The sequence below is a fragment of the Lipomyces doorenjongii genome, assembly GCF_038497915.1.
Source record: "Lipomyces doorenjongii strain NRRL Y-27504 unplaced genomic scaffold V1508scaffold_27, whole genome shotgun sequence".
NCBI lineage: Eukaryota > Fungi > Ascomycota > Lipomycetes > Lipomycetales > Lipomycetaceae > Lipomyces > Lipomyces doorenjongii.
Window position 1 is genome coordinate 124,560 of NW_027118094.1, and position 20,059 is coordinate 144,618.

Genomic DNA, 20,059 nt, shown 5'->3' on the forward strand with positions numbered 1-20,059 from the left:
CCTATGACTTATTATATAGCCAGAGCAATAGAAGCATCTGTATCATATCAGCTATATTCGCCGTACACTTTAATATGTAAAGATTTTGCGCAATATAGCTTAAAGCTGTGAACTGATATGTGACTAAAATATACAATATGTTCGCCGCTATTCTCGCGTGATTAACCTACGTGTTTTCCTGCTGCTGCAAACTAGTGAAACTTTGCTTATGTTATATGATAGATTAAACATAACTGCTTTTGTCCTAGAATCAGGGGGAATGCGGCCGTCAAAGGTGTTACTGATACCAACTCTAAACCTATCTTGTGATCCGGTAATCAGTCGTCATCCGTAATGTTGTTTTTCGTTGTTATCAGTTTAAAGACATGATCTTATCACTACCGTCCTTGCAATTTCATTGCTTCTATACGTCCAATTTATAGAAAAGTTTGTACATCGAGTTGGCAGGTAAATATGGATACTACGATGCAGACCATCGTCATGCTGGATAACATCACAAGTGAGTCAATGATCTTTGGTGCATGATAATTGATGGAACGCTGCTGACAACTAATATCTACGTAGTCTCATCACATACAGACGCAGCTCTACAGCTTATGAGCGTTGATAGTCCAGATGGCTATATACGCGAATGTTTACAATATTCAACGAACTGCCAAGAATGTATCACTGCACGCACTTCCCAGCCATGTGGTTGGTGTCCATTTGTACGTCTTAAACAGATGATTTGTATTTTTCAGGAATTGATTGTTATAGTCACAAGTATGCGTCCCCGATCCCGGGCACCTTGGAATACTGGCAGCCATCCGAGACAGAGATATTTGCCCGTTCTCTTCCGAACGGTACGAGTTTCGTGCTCGTGCATTGGGCTGCTCAGTTTCTTCAATCACATTGTGGAGCACTGTGATTTCGTTCGTCGTTGCTATACTTTTTGTTCTAGTCTTAGCTGCTGTGACTACATGGTTTGCGCGACGGCGTGTTCTTGCTTGGGTTGCTCGCGCTTTGCAGGATAAGCGGGAAGAGAAGGATGCCGGCGAACAGACGTCTATTGCAATGCGAATCGGGGATGAGGACCGTGGATATCAGTCCATTGCAACGTCGGCTAATTCCATTGCATATGATGAAGACGATGAAGACGATGAAGACGATGATAGTCATGCCGAGAAGGCCAGTGACGTATATATCTACGATCCGCAAATGATGCCTGCCAATAACGAGAGGCCACGACTTCATCAAAGTCCGAGACTACGAGGATATGCGGATATGTACGAGCGTTATAGCATTCCTGACACTGCCTCCGACAGACTAGACCGAGGCAGAGGATTGTTTAGCTCTAGTAACTTGAGCAAGAATGTGAAGGGGTTGTACCACAAGTTAACGTTCAGACTTGCGCGTGCCGCAAGAGTATAAGGACTGAGGAGCTCATTTTGTTGTTTAATATCTGAACTATCTGCCCTCTTGTATATTTTGGTAGCATTATTTGTAGGGATTTTGGTGCATTTGGTGCGTTTGGGGCTTTAAATATGATTATAGAGTATAGGATATGGAGTTTGGAATTTTTTTCGTATTTGCATGGTTATTACTATTTGGGCATTAATATATTCGTTCTCGGTATAGTTTGGATTCATGTAATGACCCGAATATGAAGTGATTTGACATATGAATTGAATAGAAAATCCTGAAGGTTACTAGTCGCACTTATCACGTACAGAGCAATATATGGCTACATTTTTTTATTGAATTACAGTGTATTTATACACGGTGGAAGTCCCCCCCAAGCATGCGAGAGAAAGTTTACGTCCGGGTAATTTAATCACCACCCCGAGTTCGAGTTTGCCCGACGTCGGAGATTTTGTGTGGCTCATGTAGCGTTTAAGACCCCGAAATTATTTGGTTACTTTTTGGGTCATACTTGCTGAACTCCTATGCGGATGGGCCTGCTACAATCGTGCCAAAGTCTCATAACGGTACAGTATGCGTGCAAGCTGGCTCTACAGATCGGTCAGTGACGCAGGCGCGCCGGCCGTTGTAGGACTCCTGTGGCCAGGACACAGAGCCATTGTAACTCGGTCAACGGCAATTTGCGCAAAACGATGGAGTCACGATTATTCTGATACAGTCATGCTTCCGAGCACAGACTTTCCCGATCGTACCGCAGCTATGAAAATGCAGGAGCAGTTTCTAAGTGTTATTTCGGATCAGGTTTATAACTGGCAGGTGAGGTCTTTGGCGTGTCTGGAATGGTTGGACCTTGAAGGATTGACGAGCAAGCAGAAAGAGAATTTACCGGAGAATAGTCTATTCATATTGCACGATGGTCCACCATATGCTAATGCAGATGTACATGTTGGTACGTTCAATTTTGGTCGCCTGATCCATGCAGGCATTGACAACCGCAACAATAGGCCACGCCGTCAATCGAATAATAAAAGACATGATCATCCGTTACCAAGTCATGCAAGGTCGACGAGTTTCATATATACCCGGCTGGGACTGTCACGGTCTTCCAATTGAATTGAAGGTGCTCGAAAGTCTCGAGTACAGCAAAAAGGCATCGCAATTGACGCCAGTTGAGATTCGGAAATTAGCACGGCAACATGCTGAGAACACTATCACTAAGCAAATGAGTAGTTTTAAGGAATGGGGTACAATGGGTGAATGGGAGAACCCGTATAAGACTATGAGTAAAGTTCCATGCATATGTGATGTGGGGCGGTTGCTGATGTACAGCAGATCCCGATTATGAGATTAGACAACTAGAAGTATTTAGGTTGATGGTTAACGCTGGGGTCATATACCGTCGTTTTCGTCCGGTTTATTGGAGTTGTCAGTCACATACTGCGTTGGCAGAAGCAGAACTGGAGTATGCGCCGCAGCATAGAAGCACTGCGGTGTATGTTAAATTCCCTCTCCTAACACCGGACGAGTTTGTAAGATTAGTGAAAGAGCAGTCAGACGTTGACATCAGCGGTAAGCCAGTACACGTACTTGTTTGGACCACGACACCATGGACAATTCCCGCGAACAAGGCTATCGCGGTTAACCCGGAAATGATGTACCAAGTTGTATCCAGCGACACCCACGGTGTGCTTATCTTGGCTGAATCTCGTGCGGGATCTGTTTCTGACGATTTGGGTCCTTTGCGAGTTCTAGCTGGGTCGATTCCGGGATCAGCGTTGACTAGTTTCGGCTATACGCATCCGTTACATTCCAATACTGTTACCCAGTCGATCCTGCCCGCGGACTTTGTTACTTCCGACGCGGGTACCGGTTTAGTCCACTGTGCCCCTGGACATGGCATGGAAGACTATTTAGTCTGTCAGAAATATGGCATCGAGCCATGTTCTCCGGTGAACGAGTACGGAGAATATGACGCTAGCGTTCCCGCCGGGCTCGAGATTTTGATAGGCAAATCAGTGTTCAAAGACGGCCAGTCTACCGTCCTCAAACTTCTTGCAGAGGTTGACGCATTGGCGGGTGTCAATAGCGGGTACCAGCACAAGTATCCTTACGACTGGCGATCGAAAAAGCCGGTTATTATTCGTGCGACGGCACAGTGGTTTGCCGACCTCGGATCGATAAAAGACAAGGCAGTGGCGTCCCTCGATAACGTGGATTTTCTCCCTGAAACCGGAAAGCATAGACTCAAGAGCTTTACTGGAGAGCGGTCGGAGTGGTGTATCTCGCGGCAAAGAGCATGGGGAGTGCCGATTCCTGTGTTGTACGACTCGACAACTGGGGATGCGCTACTGACCGATACTAGTATTGAATATATTATCAATGAAATTAAGGAGGTTGGTATTGACACATGGTTCGCTGAGGAGGATGACATCAGGCATTGGATAGCGCCAGAATATCGAGAAGACGGGAAAAATTACGTGAAAGGGCAGGATACGATGGACGTGTGGTTCGACAGCGGAACTAGCTGGACGTTGATCCAGGAGAAATATGGGAGGTGGGTTATGCAGTGATTTTCAATGAACCAGTCGGCTAACAGTTATTAGTCTTCGTGAAAAGGAGAAGAATCTAGTTGATGTGTACATCGAAGGGTCCGATCAACACCGTGGATGGTTCCAATCCTCGCTCCTCACATACACGGCGACTCATCGAAATGGAAAAGCACCATTCAGCACCGTGCTAACCCACGGTTTCACGCTCGATGCCAAAGGACGCAAAATGTCAAAATCGCTCGGCAACGTGATCGCTCCTGGAGCTATTGCATGGGACAAGTTTAAGATTGATAAGGTCATGATGCAGCCTATTGGCGTCAGCGGCTTGAGATTGTGGGTTGCCCAGAATGACTACACGACGGATATTTCCGTTAGTGTAGAGTCGTTTAAACGGGTGCAAGATTCGTTGAGTAAGCTGCGGAGAACGTTTAAGTATATCTTGGGTAACTTCAAGCCTACGCCGTTTTTCAAGTACGAAAAAGATGTTCCATATGGAGAGCTTGGACCGGTAAATCTTTACATTTAATTTATTTCGAGCGACTTGCTAATAAACGCGCAGATTGATCAGAATGCACTGTATGGTCTATACGAGCTTGAGAAATCAGTAAAAGCTCATTACGATAATTTCGCTTTCAACAGAGTTGTCCAGGCTATCAACAAGAATGTTGCTGAACTGTCATCGTCGTATTTCCAAGTTATTAAATCTCGTCTCTACACAGATCATCCATCTAGCCTGTCTCGTGGCACTGCATTAACAGTGCTAGCTCACGTACGTAATGATTCGTTACTGAAATAATTGTGCTAATAGTTGGATAGATTTTCCGAACATACGCGTCGGTTCTGTCACCGATAATACCACTCCTCACGCAAGAAGCCTGGCATCACGCACCGTGTTGCGTGACTGGTCAGAATGAAGACGTGTTCTCGCCATTTGTGGCAGGTTGGTACGAAACTCCAGAGGAATGGAATAATGAGAAACTACGGCACGACTTTTTGCAACTGTCTCAGATTCGGGATGCCGTTAATGACGGTTTAGAAGTTGCTCGCAAATCGTATGTAATATGCTAAGCTTTTACGTACAAATGTTTGTGGACTAATGGATGCATAGGGGTAATATTGGAACTTCGTTGGATGCGGGAGTCGTTTTGTCTACCGAACCAGGTACCAATGCGTTCGAGTTGTTGCAAAGTTATAGTAAGTTCCATTATGGTATTTTGAGAAACAATGCTAACGGCATTCGCAGAAGCTCACCTTGCGGAGTATTTTGTAACTTCTGAAGTCACCGTGCTTACCGGCAGAGCCGACAGTGATCTGTCAACAGCACGTCGTTGGTCGTCCATCCCGAAGGAGCTCACAATATTGGGAAGCAGGGTGAAATCGACTGTCGTGAGTCCATCATGGCACAAGTGTCCCAGATGCTGGCACTGGAATGCCAAGAAGGAGTCAGAAGTTTGTGCAGAGTGCGCGGAGACGGTGAAAAGCATGCATGAATTTAATGCGCTGTGATTTAATGGTATATATAGACACTTTGTATATAGTATATATATTAGCATGTTGTGCACTTGTAAATATGAACGAAATGCCGGTGTTACAGCCGCGGGGTGCTAGATTTTGAATTATATCTGTGATACTAATATCTAGTTGGCTTGACCCTCGGCGACCAGTCACAACGGTGTTGATCTTGAACAATATATATAGAGATGTGCTAACAATTAAGGGCAACTTGCATCATAATCACAACATGTGCCTTGTTCTCCACCCTAACCACGGGGACAGGACCAAGGGTCCCACAGAACGCGGAGGGTGTTACATTTAATCTGCAAGTAGAGTAAGAACCACACTGACTGAAGTTTGTATGAATAGAATGATATCAAAAACTACTGATGGTTGCGAAAAGTGACAGAACTGACGTGAACTTCTTGGAGCGACACAACCATCGCAACCGTGGATGTGAACAGGCATAGCCATCGAAATTGCCAGGAGGAACTGGCATAGACGGCGCGCTGTATGGTGAAAACGAGCGCGAACTTTCGCTGACGGTACGTTGGTGGGGGACATCGCTGTCAGATCGCGTGGACAGCACTGGGTTCGCCCAATTGCTTACCCCAACCACTAGCTAGCAGATGACACTTTGTTGCTCCCCCGAGAACGATAGTCAGCAGTCAGCAGACTCGGGCTCTCTTTGTCCAGCCAAGGTCACATTCCGGTCACAGTCAGCCACAGGACAACTTTTCTGATGGAAATAGCCTATTCTCACATAAATGATGGGGCCAGCCTCTCCCGGCCGAAAGCGGCAGGGAGGCGGGAAGTCGCGTCCCAATCGGGAGCGCTGGCCTGGCCAGGTGCAGACATGTGGTCTGTGAGTCGTGACTCACTGGCGTGTCCCCCGAGATGATGTGATCCGTGACCTGTTCGTTCCTCGTTGCGCTGCTGCCCGCTTCCCAACGCTTCTTCGCCATAGTCTCCCCCCCCTCATCATTTTTATTTTTGATTTTCCACAGTACTTCTCTACCCAGATATATCTCGTCGAGCGTCTACCTCAGCTTTTCACTCAATTGATCCCCAATCATATCTTATACGGTGTTTGCACTCCGTACCGCTAATGCACGGCTGCTCTCAGTGTAAGTATTACGTATTTGTTGTCGACAATTGCGATAGCCGGTTCCGAATCACCCGCACTGCGCCGTGTCCGCTTAGTCGATGCCATCGAACACATTTCATCGAAGGACATCATAATATCAAGCTTAAGATGCTAATTAGTCGGCTCAGGACATACCATAAGCGAATATGACCTCCTCACGACGACGATCATCTGTCTCTGTCGCTCCTTACTCGATCCCCGGGGCGCGAACCCACGCCCACAATCTCTCGTCATCCGTCTCCTCATCCGTGTCGTCGTCTGTCGGTGCGTCCTATCCTTCTCCACCATCGTCGATTTCATCCAGCTTGGGAGTTTCCTCTCTCTCGCGAAAGATCCTCGCCGCTCGCCGGTTCTCGGAGGGTGAAACTACATCCGGCAGACTAAAGGAGGAACTCAAATGCGAGACTTGTGGTAAGGGGTACAAGCACATCTCTTGTCTGACAAAGCATCTGTAAGTAGATTTTATGCATTGCGGATTTACTGGTATGATTGCGCGCATTGGTGGTTACTGGGTCGTACTCATCCGGTATTAATTCATACCGCGGATCACATCAAGTTCGGCCTTTCTTGATGATTGCCTTACTTCTACGTACGTTCTGCGTCCGGCCTTACTGTCGAGAATGTTTTGGCTGGCTGGAAGTCCCTTGACTCATTGATCTTAAAATATTTCTGCGCGAGAAACATTGTTTATCTCGATTTCATTTACAACATACTCAATTCCTACTGCTGTGCTGTTCTGTCCGAGGGAATATTTTTATTTCGTATAACGGCAAGATTCGCCGACTCTGGTGCAGGGCTGCTCATGTTGCACGACAACGCATGGGTTTGATGTCCTCGGGCATAATTACAAGGAACCCGGTCGACAACTGACGGACGACGCTCTGTTGGCCGCTCGCTGCCTGGTGATCTGCGGTTAATTTTAGCAGAAGGGTAAGGGTATTTTCGGTATCCCACCAAACTTCGAGGCTGTGCCACTTTGGTTTACATGCTATTAGCGAACGACCACAAAAGAAGAGTCAAGCTGCTCTACATTTTCTTATTTGATTTGGTCGTGAAATGGCGGGGATAATTTCGCTGCTTGGAACGCGTTTTGGGTCGCGCTTGGGCCGACAAATATTTAGCCAAAAAATGGGGTGCAGCAGCTGTTATGACCGTGCGACATTAGTGGCGGATTATGCAGCACGACGACCTAAATGCGGTCCTTGTTAACAACCTTGCCGCTGCATGCTGAACTGACCTAAATTTAGTGTGTTGTTTGACACCAGAGAGGGGCTTTGTACCGTCATCGAATGCGCGCAATCATACCCACCAATATGCTGAATGTATATGACTATGCTAACTGAGTTCGCAGATGGGAGCACACTCCAGAGTGGAGCATGACATCCAAGTTGCTGATCTCAAAGCACCAGCAGGTTCAGCTTTTGGAGGCTGCCTCTATCCTTGTGTCGATGACTGAGGAAGACGAGCTTGCTGAACTTGGACATCAGCACGACCGTAGCTCCCGTGAAAACTCTGCTGACGATTTGATGTTTGATGAGGAGGATGATTCGTTGCGGGACGACGAATTCCGGGAAGATGACGATGTTGGCGTTTTCGGCAAGATGGAGGAATAGTCCATATGCTCTAGGCGCATCGCCTGCGCTCTACATTCCATTATTCATATTAGTCACTCCAAACTTGCGGCTATCATTCCTCCTGTGTCATTTTTGATAGAGTTTTGTCATTGCGTTGTTTAATTTTACTCTTGGTTGCTCGTGCGTCATATGTTCATTGTCTGCGTTGTTTCATTTATTTCACTCATCTGTTACTAATGTGCTCGGTCTGAGCACATGTCGGTTTGGCCCGGTGTATAGTGTGCTAGGTTCTTTTTTCAAGGATGTGTATTCCAGTCTAGGAGGCGTTCTCACAGTTATGTTATCGTTCGTTGGTCGATCACGATTTATAATTATCATTACTATCGTTTCCTTAGTCGCCTATGAATATATTCCTGTATTACTATCATTCTACTTCAATGGCCTCGGTCTTCATGTGGATTTAAATTCATGCAAGTAAATCGTATCATGTTCGAAATCAACTAGCAACCCAACAATAAGGAGAGATTATTTACAAGTCATGGCCAGTTTTCTCGAACCGTAAAAGAAGTTCGCCAACGAAATGCCATTATAACATCAGTGCCGCCGCCATATTACAGTACCACCCCGTACAACAGTAAATAGCAGGAGGTCCTTCCTATCATCATACAATACATCGTCTATCCCGCTGATCCCGCTTTGCATTTTATGTCTATTCCAATATGCGATCATGGCTTCAACCGACCCCTCTTCTCCAAAAAATCTTTCGCCTCATTAATCTTCGTCGCGACATATGGCGACCCGCCCCGATCCGGATGATTTAGCAACATAATCCTTCGATGCGCTTCTTTCAATTTCGACCGCGACAGCGACGTCTCGTTGAGCCCCAGTATCAGCAGTGCTTCTTTCGCGTTCATTTTGGGGTCGAACCCGCCTTTGTAAAATTTCTTGCCGCCGGGACCGGTGCCAACTGGCAGATTGCGGAAGCGCTGCACTGCGCGGATGCCGACACGGGCGGCGAATGCCGCTGCCGCAATGCCGGCGCCGATGATTATTGGATGACTCTATATCTACTGTCAGACTACTTCCAAATGTAAAGTACGAACGACGACGTACCATAGTATATTCCTTCGCTTCCTCAATAAGATGGTTAAAATCCGTTGGCTCGTCCTTCCCAACCGTAGGAATCGGCACAACAGTACTCTGTCCCTCTAACGACTGACCTGTAGGGGATAATATATTCCGAATCCCGATATCGAAAGCTGACGGTCCTGCGTTTTCGTGTGAGTCGTGCTGCACTGTCGACGCGAATGGCGTTGGATCGTGCTGTGGCTGCGCCTCGGACGTCGCCGATGTGCTGCTGTTGTTGTTGTTGCCGTTTCCCAAAAGTCCTCGGACCCAGGATGACATTATATTGTAAAAAGTTGGTGGTTATCAAGTTTTTGTGCCCCGTGAAGTAGAACTAGCGGCACAAAGTTGTTTGCAAACTGCGTTGTCGGAAGATTTCGCGGCCACGGCCGATAATTCACTGCCGCCTCTCGAGAACCAAGCGAAAAAATAACAGATCCAGTAACCAACGTACCGGAATAAATATGTCTAATACTAAAACGCTTTCCGATCCTCTATAAAAATAAATTCAAATTATCCAATAGTTGGCAAGTTCTGCAAAACCTGTCCTCTATTTTTTCCTAAAAAGTTTCAGGGAAGTGTATTGGTCCCAATGTAAACCTTTTCGGGTCGCCGTCAAACTCGCGTGGTATTGGTGGCGTTCGTGGGGACACCGACTCGGGCAAACCGCTGGACAGTTCATCACTCTATGGTCAAAATATGTCCGACGGATTCATTTCGCACAAGAATGATTAGGCGTTTCTGGGTATCCAAATTGCGTAGCCGGGCATGGAACTGGCATACAGTATCTACATGCGTCACCACACAAGAGGACCTCAAGAATCGTAGGCGAACTGGAACGCGAAATCCACTACTTGCCATCGAAATGATACAAAATAAATATGAAATATGCCATTAAATTGCTGTAACACCCTAGATACTATATGTAAAAATTACCCTCCTAACGACCTATGAATACAGACTACTATTCTTGATTCAATTGCGCCTTCCAAACAAAATATTGTCCAGAATCAAGTTAACAAATATAAGAAATACTTTGATCGAGCTTCATTTCAAAAAGTCCCGTAGTAGCTCTTCGTGCATACAAGATGCATAGAACGCGACATTCCTTCTACTTCAAAACCAATCAAATGTGACTACCTTGATTAAAACACTATAACACGCGACAATAAAACATAAACGAGTAGAAAGCAAACTAAATCAAAAAAAAACCCAGCTCACTATCCCCTAGCAAGCACATCCCCCAGCGTTGTTCTCGCCCGATCTAGATTCCAAATCAACTCTACCCTCGCCAGCGCCAGTTCTTCCTTTGACGCCAGCAACACCTCCGCGCTTGTTGACGACTTCTTCCGGGATCTTGGACGCGATAGCCAAGAACACGTCCCTAACATTGGCACCGGTCTTCGCGGATGTTTCAAAGAACAAGAGACCTTCTTCCTCAGCGAATTTTCTTCCCTCCTCAGTAGAAATCTTGCGCCGATCCTCTTCCTCGTCGTTCTCGCCGCCTTCGTTGCACAGATCGAGCTTGTTGCCGACTAGAGCGATGACAATCTTGGGACTGGCCTGTGCGTGCAGTTCGTTTACCCAGTGGCGAGCCTTGATTAGCGACGTGGGCTTTGTCAGGTCGTAGACTACCAGAGCTGTCTGTGCATTTCTGTAATACATAGGCGCTAACGAGGCGAAACGTTCCTGCCCGGCAGTATCCCTGTGACAGTATCAACCCTCAGCCCCACGTGGCATATCAATCAATACATACCATATCTCAAACTTGATTGTTCTATTAGGAAGAGTGCATTTCTGAGTAAGGAAGGCAGCTCCAATAGTAGGTTCTACGAAGACATAGTGTTAGCACTGGCCGGGTCATCATGCCAAATGAATATTGCGGAGTTGGGACATGAGTGGATGAAAATAGTTATTTCCAGCAATCTCAAATAAAGTCATGAAGTGCTACTATCGGAAGTCGATGCACGATACATCGTGATCGCTGATGATAGGGATCACGAGTCTCCCACCTTCCATCCACATCCGGTCAATCCACCCATCAAAACTCCGGCAAGCAAATTCAGAACTAAAAACGAACCTTTATTCTCTTGGAAATCATTGCTGACAAATCGTAAAACAAGACTGGACTTTCCGACAGCGGCTTCGCCAAGAAGAACGAGCTTGACAGACGCAGTGGGCTTGGGCGCCGACGGCGCTGAATCCAATGAACTCATGATGTACTATTTCTTGATCTGGCTGTGACAAACTGGAAGGTAGGAAATTTATAATCTAATAAATTACTTCAGTTAGTGTCCTTGACCGTTTATTGACATATACGTTCTAACACAATGAGCCGAGTCCTAGCGAAACTGCATCCGTTACTCACCTCAGTCGAGAAGGAAGAAAACTCGAGAGAAAAGCTGAGGGCGGCAAAAAAAACTCCTTAATGGGCCAGCTGATGGATTGCACAAATATCCGATAACGAGAATAGCGTGATGAGACACAATAGTAACACTGGCAAAAATATGTTGCCGATGCAAATAGACCACGAAACGATGCGCAGAAATCAAATAGAGTGTTGACGACAGAAGGTGGAAGTTGGGAAGGCTTAGAGGTCAGTGCTGCTGTGCTAAACGTGAACTGGCTGACACTAATCGCCGCTGCAGTAACTGGCACTGCGAATATCTGCGCACTTATTACCCGGCCTCGTGCTGTTCTTATTCGGATCCATGAGTGATGGCATATTCAAATGGCATTTCGCCATATAGTGCTCAGATGCACTCTCATGCACCACTTAAGTATACCTTACCCAATGTCCTTATCCGTCAACGATAAGTATGCGGCATAAGCGCGCTCGATTTTGACCTTTCGACTGTTCAAGTTCGGTCGTCAATCAAACTCCGCATTAAAACGCTCCATACAGCTTGAAATGATTTATTATATCCACTTTAGTCACAATGGAGTCTGCTTATTGATCACTGCCTTCCGGGAAGGTAGAATTCTTCGGTGAGAAAACTTGATGATACAGCACAATTCCGACAAGTCGAGTTACCATATAAATTACACCCAGACTCAGGGAACTTATAGATCAGGGTCCTAAGCAAAGTTCAGTGAAGTGCAATAAGTATTAGCTGCCACGCATGATATTAGGGTCAAGCCGTTAGGCGATATCAATCCAAAAAGTGAGAAACCGATGCCATCTGCAACTTCAGTCGTCCAGCAGCACCCATGGCCATTTATCGTCTGCAAAACTCCACAAAACCGAGTTACTCATTGGACATGCACTTTTTTTGAAGTCGTTCATTTCGATTAAACGTAGTATGATACATGACAAAAACAATTGCACCTGCTACTCATTTTCGCCCCACTTTTTTTACCCATTCTACCCATCTAATAAACTTCACCCTGAATAGCAGGGAACTCGAAAACAACCTGCTTGCCAGTAAGTTTGGTGTAGACGGACTGGAAAGACTCAAGCTTATAGTCAATTGCAGTGGAGTCCTTGTTATCGAGGAAACTATAGCACCCAACGCATTAGCATCAAATTGCAACGCCCGTACAGATTTCACGCCAAAACAGATAAATTATACATACACTTTATGGAGCTTGCCGCCACCAACGAGCGATCGGATTCTCTTGCCAACTATTTCTGTGGGGAAGACCAAGTCCTCGAGCAAAGCGTCGTGGACAGCGGTCAAAGTTCGAGAACGAGGACGCTTCTGCTTCTGTCTTGAGCGACGGCCAGGCTTAGGAAGAATGCGTCGCTGAGCAATGAAAACGACATGACGATCGGAGAACTTCTTTTCCAGCTCACGAGTGAGACTAATAAAAACAGTCAGCATCAATAAGCTCTGACGTTCAACCAAAAGACGACATCTTGTTTGGTGCAAATAAAGACGATCTTCGTATCTTAAATAACACATACCGCTGCTGGATCTTATGGAAAGAAGCGAGGAGGGGAACAGGAACGAAGATGGCAATGGCCTTCTTTCCACCAGAGACATCGACCTATTTTAACACATCAATTAGCCTCTGTGTCTACGCAGCACGTGTGAATCACCAAATTTCTAACTCGTCAATTCGTGCAATTCAAAATTATTCATCCTCTTTATGCTAGTCAAAATAATATAACTGAGAACTCCCTACCTCCTTAGCAGCAGAGAATTGCAGTGGTCGCAAATCGGCCTTAAGATCCGCAACGGACGTCTCGAGATCGAAAAGGGCTTGAGCAATCGAGAGCTCAAGGTCGTTGGCAGTCGCAGGGCTGGTAAGCTTGTTTGTGGCCGACATTTTCGTTGTGCTGTAGAACTGAACAAGAGTACCAGTGACTGTCGGTTGTTGCACTGTTTCTCGATCTTGGATGGAGCTTCAATTTTGGATGTGTGGCACTCCGCAGGCGTAGTCTGCGTGCTAGCCGTCATACAGCCAACGGTGGCGCGTGACTGTGTTTTTGCGGAAACCCTATAGGCAATATTAGGGTCTTGCACAATTTGTCTCAGCACAGAATTATATCGGGTTAGGTGTATTTGTTAACGGCGATGATGGACCCACGGTAGAGTATGTTCACATAATGATTTACAGCCTTATGTAACCAAAAATGTGGCCGACAGAATTAATCGCCCATGTAAAATATATATGTATTGTGCGATCTCTATATACAAATTGCCAATGGCGAAGTCTATCGCTTATATTCTACAAAATGTCCTTTAAGTTTACATCTGCGGATCCCCGTTCAAGTGGCTTCGGCTGTGTCGGACTCGGCTTCCATCCAATCTGAATTGGTGATCAGCGCTAAATCATACAAAATAAACATGCGATGTACATACCAAGTAAATAATTCTAAATGTAGCCGGAAGAGTATTATCGTCATTGGCATGCATTTTCCGATAAGTCATTTCAGCCGCGTTGATAAGCTCTCGCGGCAAATAGTGTGGTCTGTTTAGCACTGCGTTACTCTCGCCCATGTCCCGGAGATCTCGCATTAATGACATCAGATCTGGGTATGAGACTATAATATCGTCGACATCTATTGTGATGAGATTGTAGCCAGCTTGTTGCATTAAGCCACCCATATCTCGGACGTCTATTACTCTGTCAGAATATGCAAGCTGGAAACCAAAAACAATCATACCTGCTAGTGGAGAAAGACGAGGAGCAATTCTACCAAACAAATCCATTTCCGCAATCTGTAAAGAAGTGCGCAATTCAAACAGCGAATCGCCTCCAAACATGCTCGCAATAAATATGCCATCCGGCACCAACATGAATTTAATTTTCCGTAGCAGTCCCGGAAGATCATTAACCCAATGTATTGACAGGTTACTAATTACCGTATTGACAGAATTCTCGAACATATAGTCGCTGAATGGCTGAGTGGCCTCGGATCCCGTGATCGCGTTAAGCAATTCTGGAGTGTAGAGCACTTCTTCATCTAGTTTAACGCGTGTAATATCCAGCTCTTTGTTGAATGGGAATTGGTCCGGATTAGAATCACGGTAAAGCAGCTTTTCTGACATTTCAGTCATTATAATCTTCTTTATTCGGGATTGCATAATGCCATTGTCGTTCGGATCTTCACGATTGCTGCAGATAGCCTGCTCTATGCTCCCTGCGCCCGCGCCGATGTCCACCATCGTTTCATGTTGCCGCGCAATCAACTAATATGCACGTTACTAATTGTTTTCCATATGCCGTATGAATGGAATGCGCAAGCAATACGTACTAGCAGTCGTTCCACAAGCCGACTTGCGACTTCGTTCCGAAGGTAATCCACCGTCCTGCTCGTCTCCGGATCAAGAGCCGCTCTGTCCCTTTGCTTCTCCTTGACTTTTCGGCTAAACACTTGCATAAATTCAGCTCGGACCGGGGTACTGGAGGAGAATAGCCGACATGTTGAGAGGTGACCGTGGTGTCTACTTCCCAGTTGTCGCGTTTCGGCAAGTATAGCACGACAACGCTTTGAAACAGAAAATAAGTCCAGCGACCACATGATAGAATTACCTCGACCCCGCATAGCTGACTGCGTTATAAGTAACTACACATGAAGTTGACACAAATGTTGCTGCTTTAGGAGCGTCGATAATGTGTTGTCGAAATCGGATGGTACATTTGGGAGTTTCACGACGGTCATCGCAATGTGTCGACAAGCACGGCTACAACTATCCGATGTATGTCAATTAATCCCCAAATTACTATTGTACACAAAATATGTGCCCGAATTTACAATACGGCATACGCATTTACAGCCCAACAAGATCATCCTCCAAGTACCCGTCACTAACTGGAATCTCGCCTAATCCCTTCATCGACAATTCCTCCCAGATTTTGCTGCGACCTGAATTCGCTAAACCACCCATAACCAAAGCATCCTGAAGCTTCACAATGTAGTTGTTATACCACCCAGGCTCATCGAGTTTAACAGCAGATGATCGTAAAATGGAGACCTTTTTAATAACCACGGCCGGATCGAGATTCTCACCGCTGAGGAGCATATCGATATCTGCGCATCCTTGCTCGAATACTGATTCCATTAGCATTTGTATTCACAATAACTGCTCATCGTAGTACATACTTCTCGGCAATGCGGCATCGCTCTCTGGACCCGCCGCGATCCGCTGCCACTTGTCAATCTCTGCCTCGATATCGAACTCCCCATGTTCCTCGTCTTCAGTCGTGTATATCTTTCGTCTCTTGGACGCCGGTCGTTGTGCATCATTCTTATTAGCATTACCACCGATAAGCTCGTCCACGTTAAGAATACTCTCTTGTTTCAGTTCTTCCTCGCCCTCTGCGGCATAACGCCGTTTATTCGTCTTGTACTTTGCGATCTTCTTAACGTTAACTGACTCAACTAGACGATTCGCGATAGGTGATGCTTGCTTCACCAATGCTTCTGGCGGGTACGTGTCCCGTAATAAACTGTCCGAAGGCGGTGGCAGATCTTGTCCTGGATGTAAAGCTCGATACATGATCGCTTGCCTGGTATTCGCGATCACAGGATCAAATATCTCGCCGACAGCGGCAAACTCACGTCTACAGTAATAGTGTTAGTCTGTCAAAGACTAGAAAGGTACATAATAACATACCCATTTGGATCATCTAAATCTGCAGGTAATCCCTCTGGAGTTAGATTTGAGATATCCATAGCGTTTATGAAATCCTTCATATTATTCTTCATTTCCTCTGTCGGCAAATAATGGTGCTCCTTCAGGATTTTGCCCTTAATAGTCCTGATAATATCTAGAGAAGGAAATTTAAATGACCGAACATCTTCCGCAAAAGGTAACTGCGTCTCGACTAATGCTTCAAAGTCATCCGTAATAAAAGGAATTAAGAGAATCAGGGCTGGCGGCCTATCATTCTTGATCACAAATCGTGCGATTCCATACAATTCGTTCTCAACCATGGCGTGAATCAAACTCGATAAACAGAGCGTGGCTTTCTTGTCGGTTCTCTTCGCCATGACGAAATTTGTTTCAGTAAGTCGTTGCCATGGGCCGATGGTGTCATATGGCACGAATCCAATTATATCCAAACTGATATTCGTAACGAATCTTAGACTTTCCTCCTCCTCAGTGGACAGCGGGACAACCGAGGCACCATAACGATAACCCTTTTTAAGGTCGCCTTTCTCGACCTCCTGAACGTCCTTTCCTGTGTTTCCATCATCCGATTCCTTGGTCACTGTAATCTCATATTTGATCCTCCGTCCTAAAGTGTTAGTTGCTTGGCGAGTAGGCGACGTCGATACGTTGCCCTTCGGCTTAATGTACGAGACGGAGTTAATCTTAGTAGCCGTCTTCACATACGCAAATCGCTCCACAGGAATAGTCAGACTATCGTTAAACTTGTTCGGGTCGCCTATTGTCAATGTGCCGTTGTACGAATTCGTCGAGCGAACTTTGCGAACGTGCGGGATTTCGAGATCACGTAGAACATCTGCGAATGGGGCAATAATGGCGTTTAACTCCCGACGGGCGACGCGATCTACGAAATCTGAAAGAACGCTGTGGTTTGCGCGTTGCATTGCTGTGCTTGTCTCTTCATCTGCGCCGACAGTACTATTATTACAAAGGTTAGCAAACGCAGCAACAGCGGCGGTAAGTGTGTACGCACAATATCGATAAATTCATTTTCATTTCGGCCAACTTGTCAATAATCCCGTCGATTCCAGCAAAATCCAGAGGCGTGGCACAATTTGATAAAATGACTATGTTCTTGATAAACTTGAGATGTCGACAATACTCTGCAATTGCATCCATCGCGACTACGAGACCGGAAATCAAATCGCCATGTGATTTGAGTGATGGAACCAGTTTCGTTGGTAATAATTGATAATCTCGGTACAGAAACTGCCGAATTTGGTAGAGGATGCTGATGTGCTTATACGCGTCCTCTTCCGACATTCGATTTAACGTGTCTGTCCAGCGGTCAATATTACCCCTACTATTGCTGCTCAGCTGGCGACAGCGACAACCTTCAAGGAACTCACCATCAGTGCCAACACCAACAATTCCAACTACATCAGTCTTGCGTTCACTGAGGACCTTACTCCCAACTTTGTCGTAAACATACTTCATTAACATCTCGATGTCCGATTGACCTTTCGCAGCCGCCATGTGGCTTTCTGCCATAGATGGACTTAGATCCACTACTATTACCGTCACCTGAATATTACGTTAGCCAATAAATATCGCAGATAAAAGCATTATCTTTAGCATGTACTACCTCCTTTTCTGCCATTGTTAATTGTGACGCGTAACGGCGGTAGTACGGTGAAGATTGATTGTTGTGTTCGAGACGCGCTTAACGTCACACTACCTCACTGAGCTCGAGTCACGTGGATTACGCGTAGTTATGAGGCCGGCGAGTGTATTCACGTACAAAAGCCCTTACCCGATGCAGCTTTGTTAATCGTAGTTTCTTCTAATTCTCGTCTCAGTATCACAACAATAACATAGAACCAGGCGAGCATGACGTACGCCAGGTACATCTCGCCTGTCGTCTGCAATTGAAACAAAGTTTAAGAGATAATTCTGGCACTAACGATGGAGCTCCGCAGATTGAGCAATGGATGTCATATACGAGATTTAAGGTTTCACGATGACCCCTTGCCCTCCTTGCTTTCAATTGTGCGATCAGCATCTGCCATCACCCGTCTAGGCCCATTCGATGTTCATAGATGCAATATCCACAGCATGGCATTTCCAGTGATTGAATTGTATGATTTAATAGAACAAGAACACCTTTTATGGCGTAAGCGTGAGTGCCGACAGGGCAGATGCGGCCTGGCTCGACAACGCACTTTTGTGATTAGTCTGCCACCGCCAACCCCACAACACTTGCGTACTACATCACTTACTACGAATCCTCCTATATAGCCCACCATCCAACAATAGAGATGCGTCCTTGTAATGTGTATCAACTGAAAGTATTAAACTAACTGATAAACCGGAAAGACAAAACTCCACCTCGTCATACATCCGCGATAGAATTTGTTCATGCTCAAATCAGTGTAATACTCACTCTGTAAAAGTCAAGCATGCCAATATTAAGACAAGAAACCATAGCACTATCGATATCCGCAAACCGAAAATGGAATAGAGAACCTTAATGGTCGACCCCGTCCATCACTATAAACTAGTGAAAATATTAAAAATCGATATTCACAATCATAACACCTGTCATAGCCAAGGGACGACAGAACTCCAATACACGCATAACCCCATGAACACCTAGGTCCGATAGCCTTCTGACTGGCAAAACTGTAACACAAGAACTTAAATACACGAAACAATGGACACCAATGAAATGACAAGTTATGAACCTCGCAAAGAACGCCAATAGTATCACAGAACATATATATAAACACTTAATGAAAAGCAAGAAACGCTATAGAACGCCGGGAATTCACAAGCCTCCATAGTAACACCCAGTAGTCAAGGATTGAAAGACGCGCAGGAAGAAAATTACCATGATCACAGCCGATCCGTCCAATGCACCTGTCATGCTAGCAAAATAGTTTCTAGCGGACTAGCATGAGAGTATTACGGGGCCAAATTGGTCACTTAACATGGACCAGTAGTTCGACCTCGAGAATGTATTTGCCCTCTTTGTACTTTTCAGACTGTTCATACGCGTGGTCGTATTTCCATCCAACACAGGTTCCACAGTGACGGCAGTGAATGTCGCGCACTGTATGCTCTCCGGTCGTCATAGACCGATTCTCTGGCTTAGCCTCGGTGACGTTAACGCTATAGCCAAAATTAGCCCACTCCATATACACACCAAGACAGGTACTAACACTTTGTCAAATAGGTATGCTTTTCCATGTTGCCCACGGAATTGCTAGAGTAAAAAGAACTGTTAACACTGGTCGGTACCCGCAAGGAAGCATAGCGTTCCGTGCAGCGGATGAGTTGGGAGGATCCACTCACCCTGGAGATGATGTCGGTGTAATTGGACAGGTGCGTATTGCAGACCTTGCACCCGTAGATGCGGCTGTCGTTTAGGTAGATGTTGTACGCAAGTCCCATTGCGCTTTCTTCTAGTCGCTCGCGTGGAGCAATTCTGTCCGGAAGGTGCGGTGAATGTATGCTGCAATCGAGTCGGCAATATGAGGGCAGGATTGGGAGTCAGCGGGCGAGCTGGCCCGCTTATAGGTGTGTTCCTTTACTGAGGGTGTCGTACCAAATTGCACCCTCGCAGCAATTTTATGCGTACTTGTCGTCGCAACCGACATATGGCGCGCCATTTAGGACGCAACTTTCGGGCGTGTGTTGGCACGA

General features: G+C 45.9%; 10 protein-coding genes across 10 annotated transcripts; 3 read left to right on the top strand and 7 right to left on the bottom strand.

Moving 5' to 3' along the window:
• The first annotated feature begins 144 nt into the window (after positions 1-144).
• V1508DRAFT_137985 (uncharacterized protein) lies at positions 145-1,517 on the top strand. Its single transcript, XM_066935993.1, has 3 exons — positions 145-499; positions 565-707; positions 757-1,517. The coding sequence occupies exons 1-3, from the start codon at positions 454-456 to the stop codon at positions 1,408-1,410; spliced, it is 843 nt and encodes a 280-aa protein (XP_066795591.1). The 5' UTR covers positions 145-453; the 3' UTR covers positions 1,411-1,517.
• A 649-nt stretch (positions 1,518-2,166) lies between these two features.
• V1508DRAFT_404525 (tRNA synthetases class I-domain-containing protein) lies at positions 2,167-5,456 on the top strand (the record flags this gene model as incomplete). Its single annotated transcript, XM_066938635.1, has 9 exons — positions 2,167-2,217; positions 2,275-2,350; positions 2,406-2,684; positions 2,731-3,955; positions 4,005-4,458; positions 4,510-4,719; positions 4,767-5,002; positions 5,059-5,144; positions 5,170-5,456. 9 exons carry the CDS (start codon positions 2,167-2,169, stop codon positions 5,454-5,456), a joined length of 2,904 nt encoding a protein of 967 aa, XP_066795592.1.
• V1508DRAFT_418174 (uncharacterized protein) lies at positions 5,393-6,235 on the bottom strand. The gene has a single exon (XM_066940429.1). It carries the CDS (start codon positions 6,006-6,008, stop codon positions 5,763-5,765), a length of 246 nt encoding a protein of 81 aa, XP_066795593.1. The 5' UTR covers positions 6,009-6,235; the 3' UTR covers positions 5,393-5,762.
• Positions 6,236-6,420: 185 nt separating this feature from the next.
• On the top strand, positions 6,421-8,673 carry V1508DRAFT_418177 (uncharacterized protein). The gene is made up of 3 exons (XM_066940430.1): positions 6,421-6,571; positions 6,720-7,042; positions 7,943-8,673. Exons 2-3 carry the CDS (start codon positions 6,738-6,740, stop codon positions 8,202-8,204), a joined length of 567 nt encoding a protein of 188 aa, XP_066795594.1. The 5' UTR covers positions 6,421-6,571; positions 6,720-6,737; the 3' UTR covers positions 8,205-8,673.
• V1508DRAFT_418180 (uncharacterized protein) lies at positions 8,568-9,870 on the bottom strand. Its single transcript, XM_066940431.1, has 2 exons — positions 9,279-9,870; positions 8,568-9,226 (listed from the first exon to the last, which is right to left on the bottom strand). Exons 1-2 carry the CDS (start codon positions 9,570-9,572, stop codon positions 8,891-8,893), a joined length of 630 nt encoding a protein of 209 aa, XP_066795595.1. The 5' UTR covers positions 9,573-9,870; the 3' UTR covers positions 8,568-8,890.
• A 268-nt stretch (positions 9,871-10,138) lies between these two features.
• On the bottom strand, positions 10,139-11,865 carry V1508DRAFT_418184 (ras family-domain-containing protein). The gene is made up of 4 exons (XM_066940432.1): positions 11,659-11,865; positions 11,371-11,561; positions 11,047-11,119; positions 10,139-10,995 (listed from the first exon to the last, which is right to left on the bottom strand). The coding sequence occupies exons 2-4, from the start codon at positions 11,504-11,506 to the stop codon at positions 10,518-10,520; spliced, it is 687 nt and encodes a 228-aa protein (XP_066795596.1). The 5' UTR covers positions 11,507-11,561; positions 11,659-11,865; the 3' UTR covers positions 10,139-10,517.
• Positions 11,866-12,662: 797 nt separating this feature from the next.
• V1508DRAFT_355156 (40S ribosomal protein eS7) lies at positions 12,663-13,562 on the bottom strand (the record flags this gene model as incomplete). Its single annotated transcript, XM_066936946.1, has 4 exons — positions 12,663-12,789; positions 12,867-13,094; positions 13,198-13,280; positions 13,419-13,562. The coding sequence occupies 4 exons, from the start codon at positions 13,560-13,562 to the stop codon at positions 12,663-12,665; spliced, it is 582 nt and encodes a 193-aa protein (XP_066795597.1).
• Positions 13,563-13,884: 322 nt separating this feature from the next.
• V1508DRAFT_418190 (uncharacterized protein) lies at positions 13,885-15,361 on the bottom strand. The gene is made up of 4 exons (XM_066940433.1): positions 14,995-15,361; positions 14,404-14,929; positions 14,099-14,355; positions 13,885-14,045 (listed from the first exon to the last, which is right to left on the bottom strand). Exons 1-4 carry the CDS (start codon positions 15,283-15,285, stop codon positions 13,965-13,967), a joined length of 1,155 nt encoding a protein of 384 aa, XP_066795598.1. The 5' UTR covers positions 15,286-15,361; the 3' UTR covers positions 13,885-13,964.
• Positions 15,362-15,432: 71 nt separating this feature from the next.
• V1508DRAFT_371176 (SPOC like C-terminal domain-containing protein) lies at positions 15,433-18,047 on the bottom strand. Its single transcript, XM_066937479.1, has 6 exons — positions 18,000-18,047; positions 17,764-17,938; positions 17,388-17,691; positions 16,358-17,332; positions 15,844-16,304; positions 15,433-15,792 (listed from the first exon to the last, which is right to left on the bottom strand). The coding sequence occupies exons 1-6, from the start codon at positions 18,012-18,014 to the stop codon at positions 15,512-15,514; spliced, it is 2,211 nt and encodes a 736-aa protein (XP_066795599.1). The 5' UTR covers positions 18,015-18,047; the 3' UTR covers positions 15,433-15,511.
• A 1,288-nt stretch (positions 18,048-19,335) lies between these two features.
• V1508DRAFT_404531 (Yippee/Mis18) lies at positions 19,336-19,807 on the bottom strand (the record flags this gene model as incomplete). The annotated part of the gene is made up of 3 exons (XM_066938636.1): positions 19,336-19,525; positions 19,576-19,619; positions 19,709-19,807. 3 exons carry the CDS (start codon positions 19,805-19,807, stop codon positions 19,336-19,338), a joined length of 333 nt encoding a protein of 110 aa, XP_066795600.1.
• Positions 19,808-20,059: the final 252 nt, after the last annotated feature.